At 35.5% G+C, this 13,624-nt stretch overlaps 1 protein-coding gene across 6 annotated transcripts in view; it reads left to right on the forward strand.

Annotated features, from left to right (window-relative positions):
• The window catches only part of LOC143900749 (uncharacterized), a 30,157-nt gene that overhangs the window by 1,243 nt on the left and 15,290 nt on the right, over positions 1-13,624 (forward strand). Inside the window, exons 1-20 of one of the 6 annotated variants that reach the window (XM_077412423.1) lie at positions 2,871-3,302; positions 4,835-4,936; positions 5,290-5,422; positions 5,514-5,677; positions 6,008-6,163; positions 6,278-6,406; positions 6,788-6,985; positions 7,357-7,653; positions 8,217-8,414; positions 8,936-9,082; positions 10,170-10,319; positions 10,728-10,868; positions 11,013-11,168; positions 11,568-11,864; positions 12,188-12,371; positions 12,452-12,571; positions 12,770-12,854; positions 13,042-13,059; positions 13,139-13,363; positions 13,438-13,583. In XM_077412423.1, coding sequence (XP_077268549.1) covers positions 3,279-3,302; positions 4,835-4,936; positions 5,290-5,422; positions 5,514-5,677; positions 6,008-6,163; positions 6,278-6,406; positions 6,788-6,985; positions 7,357-7,653; positions 8,217-8,414; positions 8,936-9,082; positions 10,170-10,319; positions 10,728-10,868; positions 11,013-11,168; positions 11,568-11,864; positions 12,188-12,371; positions 12,452-12,571; positions 12,770-12,854; positions 13,042-13,059; positions 13,139-13,363; positions 13,438-13,583 — 3,070 coding nt within the window. In that variant the 5' untranslated portion in view covers positions 2,871-3,278. Of the gene's footprint in view, positions 1-2,870; positions 3,303-3,373; positions 3,564-4,834; positions 4,937-5,289; positions 5,423-5,513; positions 5,678-6,007; positions 6,164-6,277; positions 6,407-6,787; positions 6,986-7,356; positions 7,654-8,216; positions 8,415-8,935; positions 9,083-10,169; positions 10,320-10,727; positions 10,869-11,012; positions 11,169-11,567; positions 11,865-12,187; positions 12,372-12,451; positions 12,572-12,769; positions 12,855-13,041; positions 13,060-13,138; positions 13,364-13,437; positions 13,584-13,624 lie in introns of those variants that run through there. The other 5 variants (XM_077412424.1, XM_077412425.1, XM_077412426.1 and 2 more) reach the window with 5 other exon arrangements.

Genomic DNA, 13,624 nt, shown 5'->3' on the forward strand with positions numbered 1-13,624 from the left:
TCAAGAATTATTGTCAACAATGTTGCACAGAAAAAAATATTGCTAGACGCGATAATAAGGGCAGAACCTTTATGTATCCGTGAAATCTCACAGCCGATTGGTGCGCAAGAGAATTAAGGGTACGAGAAGTGTGGCAGCATGCTGGAGTCGGGGGGTCGCGGCCTTGGATGAAGTCACGCGAGTGCAAGGTTGTATCGAGGGATGTATGCGACGGGGTGACGCGCATACATACATAACGTTGTTCTTCCTACTTGCGGCCACACAAGCTCGGCTGTAAAGATTTTATTGATCGCTATATGTGCAACGACACATGCTGCTTATTTCTCTCAAGATGCGATTTAGGACGTTGACGTTATACCGTTTATCGTAATGACGCTGAAATTATTTTTTAAAGTCATCGCGCTCTTTCAAGTGCGATGACTTACTCAAGCGAAAAGTTATTATAACTTCGAGTAAATAATATAATCTGTAGTGAGATCCGTCAACATAGTTATATAATTGCTTTAGATTATTTGGCATTAATTAATTGATTGGCGATATCTAATGTTAATTTAATGACATCCATAAAATGCGAATGCGTCATTTTTGGATGTGTCAAACAATTTTATTAAACAATATCCGATGTAGAATTAATATATCGTTTTTTTGCAAATGTTGAAGATATAATAAGAGAAAAAAAGCCGTCTGTAATACCGCCGCGGCTTTTTTTCTTAGCACTAATCTTTTACGTGGCTTTATAGAAATGCAAAATTCTTGTCTAGAATTAAAGTAGGCATCAAAATCTAGGTCATGGTGGTCGACGTTATATCGAAAACGAGAAAAAATTAATATTTTTGTTAATTTTTGGTATACGTGACGACAATATATTTGCTTTGTACAAAAATTCCACAATAAATATCCACAAAATTAGACCGGCATGACCTAGGGACAACATTTAAGAACAATATCGTGCAATTAGATCTAAGATTATTGAAAGCCTAGAAAAAAAGATTAGTTTAAATAAACTTTCATATGTGCAAAAGCACATTCAGGTTGACATTGCGTGTAGCGAGAGATGGCGCAGGGCGCAGCAATCGAAACAAGGACAGATGCCTCTCGTTAGACAAGGACAGATATAGATATACATATATGACATAGAAAACAGGATTAAAAATGTTGACATTACCGACGTCGAGGAAGTTCATCAGCCTTCACTTTAGGATCCCCTTAAGAGTGATTTACAAATTTATTAATCTACGATCAATGGTGTAAAATTATTTTCGAATTCATCGCTTAAATCTTAAATTAAAAATATGTGATTAGAGTCGTTAACTAAAAAAGTTAAGTATAATATGTCCTCAAATTATAATATTATTTGATTATCTTCTATTTATATTACACAGAAAAAAAGAAGTATCAAATCAATACTGATATACTCATATATACGTAGTAATATACTATGTATAATCTTTTTATAACAATTTCAACTTTTTGTTTCAACTTTTTTTTCTTGGTTGAACTATATAAAAACTTCGTTCAACTATAATGACTTCATTCAAGCGAGTTTTTTTCGTTTAACGCAATATAGTCTCATTTTAAGATTATATACATATTTTTGCGTACATATATATTATACGAGTATATCAATGTTGATTTGAGGCACTTTTTTTTTCTGTGTATAATTCTTGTTATAGTATATACTTGGCTCCATTTCTCATGTATCAAGTTTTTATGTTTCGCAACTTTTCCTTTAAAAATTCTACGAATTTTTCGCACGTGTGCGACATTATTTCGAGCTTCCATGGCTTAAGAAGATATTTTGCGTTGAGTAGCAATTTTCTTCCAGTTCAATCTCGTGTATATTCGGCCACGTGTCTTTACATTCCCCGATTGAAAGAAAAATAACCCCGGGCATGGATGGTACGTGTGATTGCACGTGGCGGCTCGAATACGAAATGCATCTCTCTCACTTGTACACGCAATCCTCGCAACCCTCTTATATCCTTGCACGCGAGAAGGTGTGCGCGCTATCGTCGCCGGACTCGCCGGTACGGTTTCCTTCGCAGAACCTTTCTTTCTTTCTTTCCACCTTCCCCGCCGGTAATTCAAGCTCAATGGTGATTCTACATACAGCGAACGTATCGCACCCTTATAACGTCTCTATAAACTGTTCCGTATAGCGCACATCGCACATGCACGCACACCAGATCGGAGGAAAAGGTCGGACGTAGCGATGATAGGATAAAATGAGAAACGTGAGGAGGGATGAGAGGAGGCTTATTGTGTTTTAGAATAAAATACCTAAAAAAAAGCAAAAAGTGAAATACATCGAGAAACTATTTCGATTTTTATTAAAGGGAGATTGAACAATTTATTTTTTACAGAGCAGCTAGCAGACACAAATTAAATTCCTTTTGTGTTTCTCTTAATATATATTTTTATATCAGTTTAATAAATTAAATAAACCCGTTTGACATTTTTTAATAATTTAGTATACTCATTTTTAAAACATCTTAATTTCTGAAAATTTTCCCTGATTTTTATTAAAATTACATAGATGATTAATTTTATTAATTTGTTTTCTTTTCTATATATAAGATTTCTTCGGTAGAAATAAATAAAAATAAAAATTAATATCCGCGAGTTCTAGTGTTAATTAAAAAATATAGATATCGAAAGATAGCTTTTTTAAAATAAAATATACTTATATAGAAAATACAATGAATCTCATATATAGAACGCAATATGCATATCCTACAGCAATTCAAAGTGCCGATCTGTCAAGGTTCCAAAAGTAGCAACAAAAGCAAAGGGAAGGAGATGTAAGAAGTAAAGTAAAAATGTTTTTACTGCTAAAACAACGGGCACAACGCAATACGACGGAGTAAGAGAGAAAGCGGGAACAATGCGCGCGAGTCGTAGAAGGGCGCGAGAGGGACACCGGCGAGACGGGAAGACGGGGACGACGCATGTGCCTCTCAAGGAGGGTGCGAGTGAGCCGGCAAAACCACCCCCCGGGTGCAAGCCACCCCCGTGTGGTGTTCCTTCTATATGCGAGATCGTTGTCGCTCGATTCTGCGCCGTTGCGTGTTTCCCGCAGGGCGGCTCCTACCGCCTAACGCTTTCTCTTCCTGGCGTTACCGTGCGCACCCCCGAGGGACGTTGTGCACAAATGGTGGTGTAACGCGCGCGGTCGGTGTTGAAAGGAGAAACGAGCGTCTCGTGCGTGCGTACGGTCGACGGCGGGCTCCCCCGAGCGCTTGAAGGGCGCTTTTCCTGGCCCAGCCACTATAGTCGCGATGGTCACCGACAATACCAGTCAGGTATGGTCTTCAACGGAAGCGGCATAGCGGTTCGGAGCCGGCACTTGCGTTCCCCTTCTCTCTCTCTCTCTCTCTCTCTCTCTTTCTCTTCCGTGCATGCACCCTCTTTTTCGTCCACTCCGAATTGACCGATCGAAGGAGACAATGAGCGGTGGAATATATATTTTCGAGCACCTCTAACTCTCAGCTCTAGGAATAAATCGCAAGATTCATCGCTCTTCGAGAGGCTCGCGATACACTATGATTCACCAGCATCAAGAAGTGAGTTACATCGAAATCGCAATAGCCGGCCGGAGATTGTTAATGTTTTTCAAATTCTAGATAGAGATCCGAAATTGTTACTTTTGTAGAGCCCAAATTCCATACTGTATATGTTTAAAGGGGAGAGATATGTCTTTCGATAGCTATGTTACGTTTTCATTATCATATAGAAATTAACTTTTCACATGCAAGGAAGTTTCGTATGAGAATCTGAACTCGTTAAATTTTTGTACCAAAAATTATACCAATTTCCGATTATATTATTAGCAATAGGGTATTGCGTGGAACAGAACTTCCTCGAGGTAACAGAAGGAGGGTGGGCTATCAGGGCGATGCGCAAAATAGACCAGATGGGATCGACGTTCAGGCGCGACAGCCGGTGAATATGGCGCGCATCGACGTCAAAGAGGAACGCGGGGGCAGCGATCGCGACCGAAAAGCTGTAAAGGCACGATTTGTTAAACGCTATATCGAGACACGGTGTAAGAGCCGGCAGGAGCTTACCGGTCAAAGGTCAGGGTGACGGAGTATAGCGCGCGCGCGCGCAAATAGCGTTAACGCGGAGTAGACCACCTGGCCGACATGGTTCCTTATATCGTGATGATTCACAGCGGGTGTTGTGGGCAGAGGGGCGAGATACGCGGGGCTCTTTTTCCTCGAGAAAGCAAACCAGAAAATCACGAGTTGGTTAACTTTAATCTAATTGATTAACTTTAATCGAATTTTTTAAACAAATTGGTTAACTTTAGATTAATGACCCATTCGTTTTCCAATTTTTTGCGGGCTAATTGTTTTCGATTTTCTTTTATTTTCTATATTCCATGTAATTAATATTGCTCCAAGATCGATTAATTTTATAAACGTTTTTTAAATTTCTTTAAGCTTTTGTATTCTATTAGATTTATGTAGGTCTCGAAAAATTTTAAACCTATTTGCAGAAAAAGAATGAGCTTTTGTAAATATTTGGCATACGCTTGTTCCTGTACTGCTTTGGAATGTAAATAACGTTGATGATTAATGAGAAGGATAATAACGATGAGCACGAAGTGTTAAAGTGCGCGAGGGTAAAAGAAAAAGGACAGGGTTGCACCGTCACAAACTGGGTTACTTGTACATCATATATCTATATAAATAACCATATTATGCATCTTTGTCTTTCTTTTAATAAACTTTATCGCTGTCCCTTTATTTTTCATGTTGTCCTTTCTACGTACCTCTAAATGTTTCGTCTCTAACAGCCGTTTATTACAAAATAAAATATTTGATTTTAGGCTGATGACACGACAGCATTTCTTCGCGCTGCTCGGTCCGGCAACCTCGAGAAAGTGGTCGAATTTCTCGATACTGATTTAGATATTAATACCGCCAACTCGGTAAGCGTTAAACTTAAAATGTCAAGTTATTTATTAAAGTACTTTATCGTCAATTTTTGCATAATTAAACCTTAATATCAGTTTATAATTAAATTTTATAATAATTAACAGTTTTTATATAAGTAACTGTATAAATCAATAAAATAATTCTTCGCCAGTGATAAAAAAATGAAACACGAAAATTCGTCTGTATAAAATAAAAGTTTATTTAATTTGAATTTAATTATTTATTTCATTATAATTTTTTGTTACATTTAACTTTTAATTAAATAAAATAAAAAATAATTTAATTTAATTTAAAAATATTTTTGAATATAATAATAATAAGGTTTAATTTTTGTATCTCATTGCAGAATGGTTTAAATGCCTTGCATTTAGCCTCGAAGGATGGTCACGTCGAAATAGTAACCGAGTTATTAAAGAGGGGCGCAAAGGTTGATGCGGCGACAAAGAAAGGAAATACAGCGTTACACATAGCTTCGTTAGGTAAAAAAAAAAAAGAACGATAATTCCCATTGCACAGAGAATGCGCTATTATAATTGTAGTTATACATAATTTTGCATACTTTATTTCCAGCTGGTCAGTGCGAAATAGTCAATATACTTATTCAATATGGTGCCGAGGTTAATATCCAGTCGCAAAACGGATTCACTCCTTTATACATGGCTGCGCAGGAGAATCACGATCAGGTCGTCAAACTCTTGCTCAACAATGGAGCGAATCAAAGTCTCGCGACTGAGGTAAGCTTGATCTATATTTTTTCGAAAATAGATCACTTCATTGCAAATTTATACGATTGTAACCAATTGTAACTCCAATAAGCTCAATTTTTATTCCTATAGACATTATTTTCTAATAGCAGCAAAGAGAATCTGGACCGTTTTAAATTTTTAATAAACTGCAAGTTATATATATATATATATATATATATATATGTATACATATATGTATAATAAGAATTATAAACAGTTACATTTTTATATATTTTTAATCAAACAATTTAATAATTTTGTTCTATAGACTTTTAAACCTTTATTGATAAAATATAAATTTATGTGGACGTTTTTTAGGATGGATTTACACCGCTCGCTGTGGCAATGCAGCAAGGCCACGATAAGGTGGTTAGCGTACTCCTAGAGAACGATTCGAAGGGCAAGGTCAGACTACCGGCACTCCATATCGCCGCCAAGAAGGATGATTGCAAAGCCGCTGACTTGCTCTTACAAGTAAGATCTTGAAGCAGATTTGTATATATCAAGCAAAAATTAATTGTATTAAAAATACGAAACACAATTGAGCGAATTAAAATACTAAGTCGATATAACGATTGAATGTTATAGAACGACCATAAGCCTGACGTGACATCGAAGAGTGGTTTCACCCCTCTTCACATCGCCGCTCATTATGGAAACGAGGAGATAGCACGGTTATTAATAAAACGAGGAGCCGATGTAAATTACTTAGCTAAGGTAAAATACATTCGGCGATTTTTATGACAAATTAATTTAAATTAAAAAAAAAACAAGACAATTTAAGAATAATTTAAGATCTAAATTGTTTAAATTGAAGATATAACGTATTCTATAAGAATGCAGAATGGTGATCTAAAATAACGTAAGCTTATACGTTTTAAACATGACACATAATAATAAATTATATTTTATTTCTCTCTCAGAAGTACAGTTTTGATTTATTTTCTAAATATCTATGTTTTAAATATTCTATCTATATTTTATATTCTAATTCTAAATATATATATATATATACATATATATAGTTTTGATTATTTTCTAAACAATTAAATTTAATATTATAGTCTAATAGTTTTAAACATAATGTATTTTTCTCAGCATAACATAAGCCCGCTACACGTGGCGGCAAAGTGGGGCAAGAATAATATGGTTAAGATATTGTTGGAGAACTCGGCGCAAATCGATGCCAAAACCAGAGACGGTTTAACTCCGCTACATTGCGCAGCACGATCGGGACATGAACAGGTTGTCAGCACGCTTCTTGAACATTCGGCGCCGATCAGCGCGCGTACTAAGGTATATTCTAACAAATAAACGCTCCGCTAAGTCTGCTCCGCTAAGTTTTCTCTCCTATCGATCAGTTTGCAAATTTCAAATAATTTTTCTCGCATCTCTTTCTAGTTACTTCTATAATACTATTTTTACCATACATGTGTATAACGCTAATTATGAAAGAAAATAAATATCAAAACTGAAAAATTAAATTTTAAGATTAAAATTATCCATTATCAGATTAAGATTAAGCTGTTATATCCAGAATTGCAGTTGTTAAAAAATTTTAATTACCAAGATGTTCTGATTCTCCTTGTGATTTACAGGTAGCAGACACACATGTATATTTCACGATCTATTCTTTTGTCATAAATTAAGAATTATCTTCTTTGCAGAATGGGCTGGCACCGTTACACATGGCCTCTCAAGGAGATCATGTGGATGCTGCAAGAGTGCTGCTGTACCATCGGGCGCCAGTGGACGAAGTGACCATCGACTATCTGACTTCGCTCCACGTTGCCGCACACTGCGGTCACGTTAGGGTCGCCAAGTTGCTCCTCGATCGTAAAGCCGATCCGAACGCTCGAGCTCTGAATGGCTTCACGCCGCTCCATATCGCTTGCAAGAAGAACCGCATCAAAGTGGTGGAACTCCTGCTGAAGCACGGCGCGTCCATCGAGTCGACCACGGAGGTAACGCAACGTTTCTTCGTTCGCACTGTCATCTCGCAATCATGTTTTCATAAATGTCTTCTCGCAACTCGTATATCACAAATATGTTTTCACATAATGTCATTAGCAACGAGCTCGACGGAATATTACGAAGCCAAATTGTGATATCGATCGCATTTGCACCAGAAATGATCGTTTTAACGCGCGAACATAAGTATATATTTGGAGTACAATTAAAAAATCACATTGATATGTGTCCGCACATTGATTAAGAATAACGTTGTTAAGAATAATCTTCATCCGTCCTTCTGTGCCCCGGAAAAATAAAACCGATCGATAAATCTCAAAGACTGGTTAAAGGGTCGTGCGTTTAATAATAAAACTGACAAAATTAATCGGCGTGATCTTTTTTCCATCACGATCATTTTTATGTATTTATATTCCTCGTCAAGTTTCGAGACACCGATTGCCGGAACAAAAAAAAAAAAAAAAAAAAAAAAAAAAAAAAAAAAATCGATGGAATATTAATTCTGGAGTCATATCGAGAAGTCGAAATATTAACAGACAATACATGTGTTTTGCAGTCCGGACTGACTCCATTACATGTGGCCAGTTTTATGGGGTGTATGAATATCGTGATATTCCTACTGCAGCATGAAGCCAATCCTGACGTGCCAACTGTTAGGGGTGAAACACCCCTGCATCTGGCAGCTAGAGCTAATCAAACAGACATTATTCGAATTTTGCTAAGAAATGGTGCCAAAGTCGATGCTCGTGCAAGGGTAAGTAAGAGCGTGTTGCATTCCGAAACCGATTCCGAAACGATTCCCCCCTTTTTACCGCTTTCTCGACCTACAGTCGCAATGAATACTGCTTGTTTAGCTTGACGCGACATCGAGTACCTCTCCTAAAAGCAAAAAATTATAATCTAGAAAGTCATATACATACAAATGATCACTCATATACGCACCCCTTTATACAAAAGCATGAGCCATTAACCAGTCTCATATACCGAAGTTCAAAAATTTAACTTCGCTCACTGGCGATTTTATAAAATTTAAAGTGTACGGTTTTCCAATTGCAAGTAAGATGAATCTAGTGTTGTTCTTCACGCTTTCTTCTTCAATCACTTAAATCTTTTAAGGCACAAGAATAACGAACACACGATCCGATTTGTAAATAGACTTTTCTAATCACGATATAGTCTCATCGCAACATCACTTTCACGCTTTCACCTTATTGTCTCTCCAAGAAACGAAATTTTTATCGCATTTTCTAATACCGTTTTGTCGCTATTTTGTAGGAACAGCAAACACCGCTTCATATAGCGTCTCGATTAGGAAATATCGACATTGTTATGCTGCTGCTGCAGCACGGCGCGGCTATGGACACCGCTACGAAAGATATGTACACGGCGCTTCATATCGCGGCGAAGGAGGGTCAAGAGGAGGTAATGTACAAAGAGTGCGTGCAAATAGCGGATTACATCGCCACGCAAAACAGAACGTATTTGTTTTGGACTCGGCAACGCGAGTACCTCATTTAGGATGGAGAGAGATGCTGCTGCGGACACGTTTTTCGTTATCGTTATTACCTGTGCACATCGTTCGCATCATCGTTGGTCTCACATCTCGCACATATTCTGTTTTACACCTTCTGTTAAATGTAATTTTGTTTACGTTGATTATACATTTTATGTTACGTTTATCCATCATTGTATTCGTTAATGTAATAAACTTTTTCGTTACGTTGTTTATTCTTTATGTTTACCTTATTTCTTCATATTTTTGCTTTTTACCACTCGAATAATTTTCATATTTCTCAAACTACGTTATGGAAATCCGTTCTGCTTATCTTATCGCCGCTTCTTTTCCCTCCGCCTCTCTGTCATCATGTATTTTTTTTCTTTTTTAATAATCTCATTACACGAAGGTAGCCAGATTGAACGTAATTTTACCCCGTGACATTTGGCAATCGCTTCATTCCTCCGAGGTTCGATATCGATTGTCAAGCGTTGTGTCAAACCAAACGTATCTGAGTTCCTCTTATATTTCTGCGCGCCTTATAAATAATTTACTAACGCTTTCCGTAGAGCTCGCACAAACGTGATTAAAGTCATTAAACAAACATTCATCTAATTCCGATTGTTTTAATTTGTGAAAATTATCGTTATTTTAGTAACTGTGTCATGTCGCTCGAACACACGAATATATTGATTTTCAATAAGTTCCTCATTTCTAATCTTTCTTGTGGAAGGTAATCCAAAATTTTTATTCAACTTAATACGTAATATTATTTCAAGTCACTTTATATAGCAATATAAAGAAAGTTTTACTCTATTGAGCAATATAAATATTATAAGAAATTGAAAGAAGGAAAGAAGGTTTATATTTAAAAGTGAAATAAGTAAAAGTAATTATCTGAAATAATTAAAAGAAACGTCTGCTTTGTCTTGTACTGCAAAAGTGTATAAGTAAAGGCTAAGACAGATCCCGAAGAACTTTTTTTTGTAACACAAAAAATTTTCTGACAAGCAGGTGGCGGCCATTCTTGTGGAGAACAATGCTTCTCTTAAAGCTGCAACGAAAAACGGCTTTACACCTTTACATATCGCGGCTAAATACGGAAATATGAATGTTGCAAATATACTCTTGCAAAAAGAAAGCAAACTCGATGTCCAAGGAAAGGTTCGTGTATATTTCTACGCAAATTACAATATCGAATTGTGTAAAAAAATACATTTAGACATCTAGGCAAAAGAAAAAGAGAGAGAGAGAGAACACGATATTCTTTATTTTTATATAGTAATTTTATTTCCTTAATATTATTTCTTATTATATATATTAGTAATTGCACAATGTTATTCTTTTTTTAGAACTACCTATAAAATTTTTAAGTAAAAACCTTAAGGTGACAGATCTCTAAAAAAAGTCGAAGACCGATCGTTGTCTTTAAATGTCAAAATCGTTGTCTAAAAATCTGGAATTTTTTATATATTTTTCTTTATACAACGCGATATTATATTGCACAAATTTATCTTTTAACTTTTAAACAGGTTCCATTGAATTATGCAGAACATATGCATGACATTTCAGAATGATATCACACCCTTGCATTTGGCATGTCACTATGATCATCCAAACGTTGCGACTCTCTTATTAGAAAAAGGAGCGTCGCCTCATCTTGCGTCGCAAAATGGACACACTCCGCTACATATCGCTGCTCGCAAAAACCAGGTAATCTTATCTCGAAACTGTGACAAATTTTAAAATAACTCTTGAAATGTTTTCTCTAACGCATGAATTACTCTGCTCTAATGTTCATTATTGCTGCCTGTTAACTATATTTTGTGAAAAAAACCATCTCTTTCACACGTTTAGATGGACATTGCTTCTACTCTCTTGGAGAGCGGGGCGAACGCAAACGCGGAATCCAAAGCGGGTTTCACCCCGTTACATCTGAGTGCGCAGAAAGGACATTATGATATGACAAATTTGCTAATTGAGCACGGTGCCAATCCTAATCACAAAGCCAAGGTAAATCAGTTTTTCCTTCAAATATTTTTCATGTACTTATAGATTTCGATTTTAGATCTACAAGCTCCCAACCAGAGCTCGTCATATATCATTCTTTATTTAATTTATTTACTTATTATTTTAGTCTATTTCTCTCTTACTCCACAAAATTACAATTTTTTATAAAATACACATATAAATTTGTTTTCTTGAACTTTTTTTTCGGAATGTTTTTAAAATTATTTTTAATATTTGTACATTTTTTATTTTTTACAGTTGTAGAAATTAATATTTTAAATAATATTTAATATTAACTTTTTAATAAATTCGAGAATAAATCGTCATTTTTAATATATACATTTTATAATTCTACGAAATCATGAACGGATGTATTATATTATCATTTTATCTATCTATCAGAACGGACTCACGGCGTTGCATTTATGCGCCCAAGAAGATTTCATTAGAGTGGCCTCTATCTTGGTGAAGAACGGGGCCGACGTTGAGAGTCAAACGGAGACTGGCTACAGACCGATACACGTGGCCGCGCACTTCGGAAATCTCTCGATGATACGCTTTTTGTTGAAACATAACGCCACGATTGACGTTAGAACTAATCAGAATTACATCCCGCTTCATCAGGCTGCCCAACAGGGTCATGCTCATATCGTCAGCGCTTTGTTGGAAGGAAATGCTTCACATAAAGCGCGTACTAACGTAAGAAATATATTATTGCTATGTATGCGATTATAAAAACGTTTATTATTGTTTTGATGCATATTTATTAATTTATTAATAATAATTAATCCACAAGTATTGCTTTAATATACAATTTTATAAATTTTTATATTCGTAAAATAATTAGTCAGCTAAGCTCTTCTTCAATTACCAGATACGTATATGTAATATATGTATAGATAATATAAATATAAAAATTAAAAAAAAAAAGAAATTACAAATTAAAGATTCTAAAATATTACAAAAAAATATGAATTCTGTAATACTAAATTTTGATAAATTTATAAAACTTGTTGTTGCAGGATGGTTTAACAGCACTGAACATAGCACAAAAATTAGGATATATCTCTGTGATGGAAGTGCTGAAAGGATTGCCTTACGACAGCATGACTCCGGATAACAAAAACTGGGAAGAAAAGTACAAAGTAATAGCCCCAGAAAGCTTGCAAGAGACTAGTTTTATGTCTGATTCGGAAGACGAAGGAGGTACGTGCGCACACAGATACAAATAATAATAATAATATAAAATAATGGAGCATTTTGCAAAGAAAAATTTCTTTTTTCAGGTTCCGATGCGTTAATTAGCGAACAACCTTATCGATATCTCACGGCAGACTTGATGAAAAATTTAAGGGATGATTCGTTGCCTATTGATGTTACTAGAGATGACCCGGTGCACAGACAAGGTAAAAAAAATATATAAACGCTCAGAGTCCAACAATTTAGCCTTTAAATCATCCTTTTGATATTTCCTGCTTGTATATTTTAATTTTATATTTAAATAAAAATAAAAATATATTATAAAGCAGTTTGTAGAACGAAATAACTTGGTTTCGAAGAGTTTTATAGTGCATGCCTGAGACTTGTAATTATTATCATTTTAGTTACAAAAGAAGAAAAGCAGGAATTTACACAAAGCAATAATTACTGTTTAGCAGAAAATTTTGATAACGATGGACTGAATCTGGGGTGAGTGTCGATTAATTCTTGTTCTATAAGATAGTGTGCGCATTTATATAATTTTATGTTATGTAATTGCAAAGAATAATTGTCATTTATTTGTTTAAAATTAAAATAATTAAAAAAAACTTTTTTAAAAATTTAAAGATTTATAGATTTCTATTCAGACTCGATCTAAGAATGTTTTTCTTTGTAGGAAGCTGCACTTCAGATCGTAAGTATAAAACAGAGGATAATTGAAAAAAAAAGATACATGAGTAAATATGCAGAATTACAAAGATCTGGATTTACAGATTTTTAATAAGCTTTCTGGTGGATGCACGTGGTGGTGCCATGAGGGGATGCAGGCACAGCGGTGTGCGTATTATTGTACCGCCTCGAAGAGCAACGATGCCGATTCGCGTAACGTGTAGACTAGTAAAAGCAAATAAAGTTGCAAATCCGCCTCCTTTGATGGAAGGGGAAGCTCTTGCCACTCGAATTATCGAGATGGGTCCTGTGAGCGCAAGATTTTTAGGGTAATACTCTAATATCAGTAATATCTAATATAATTTCATTACATTAGATATGTTAAGAAATAAATCGATTTCAGACCCGTCTTAATTGACATACCGCACTTTGCGTCTGTTCACGGGAAAGAACGGGAAATTATTATTCTGCGAAGTGAAAATGGAGAAACGTGGAAGGAACACGATAACTCTGTGGATAATGATGATACTCTCCTTAATACGCCTTACGGTATATACTGTCAGAAATTGATATGTACCTGCAACGTCAAA

Source organism: Temnothorax americanus, unplaced genomic scaffold, assembly GCF_048541705.1.
Source record: "Temnothorax americanus isolate GAGA-0224 unplaced genomic scaffold, ASM4854170v1 Scaffold30, whole genome shotgun sequence".
Taxonomy (NCBI): domain Eukaryota; kingdom Metazoa; phylum Arthropoda; class Insecta; order Hymenoptera; family Formicidae; genus Temnothorax; species Temnothorax americanus.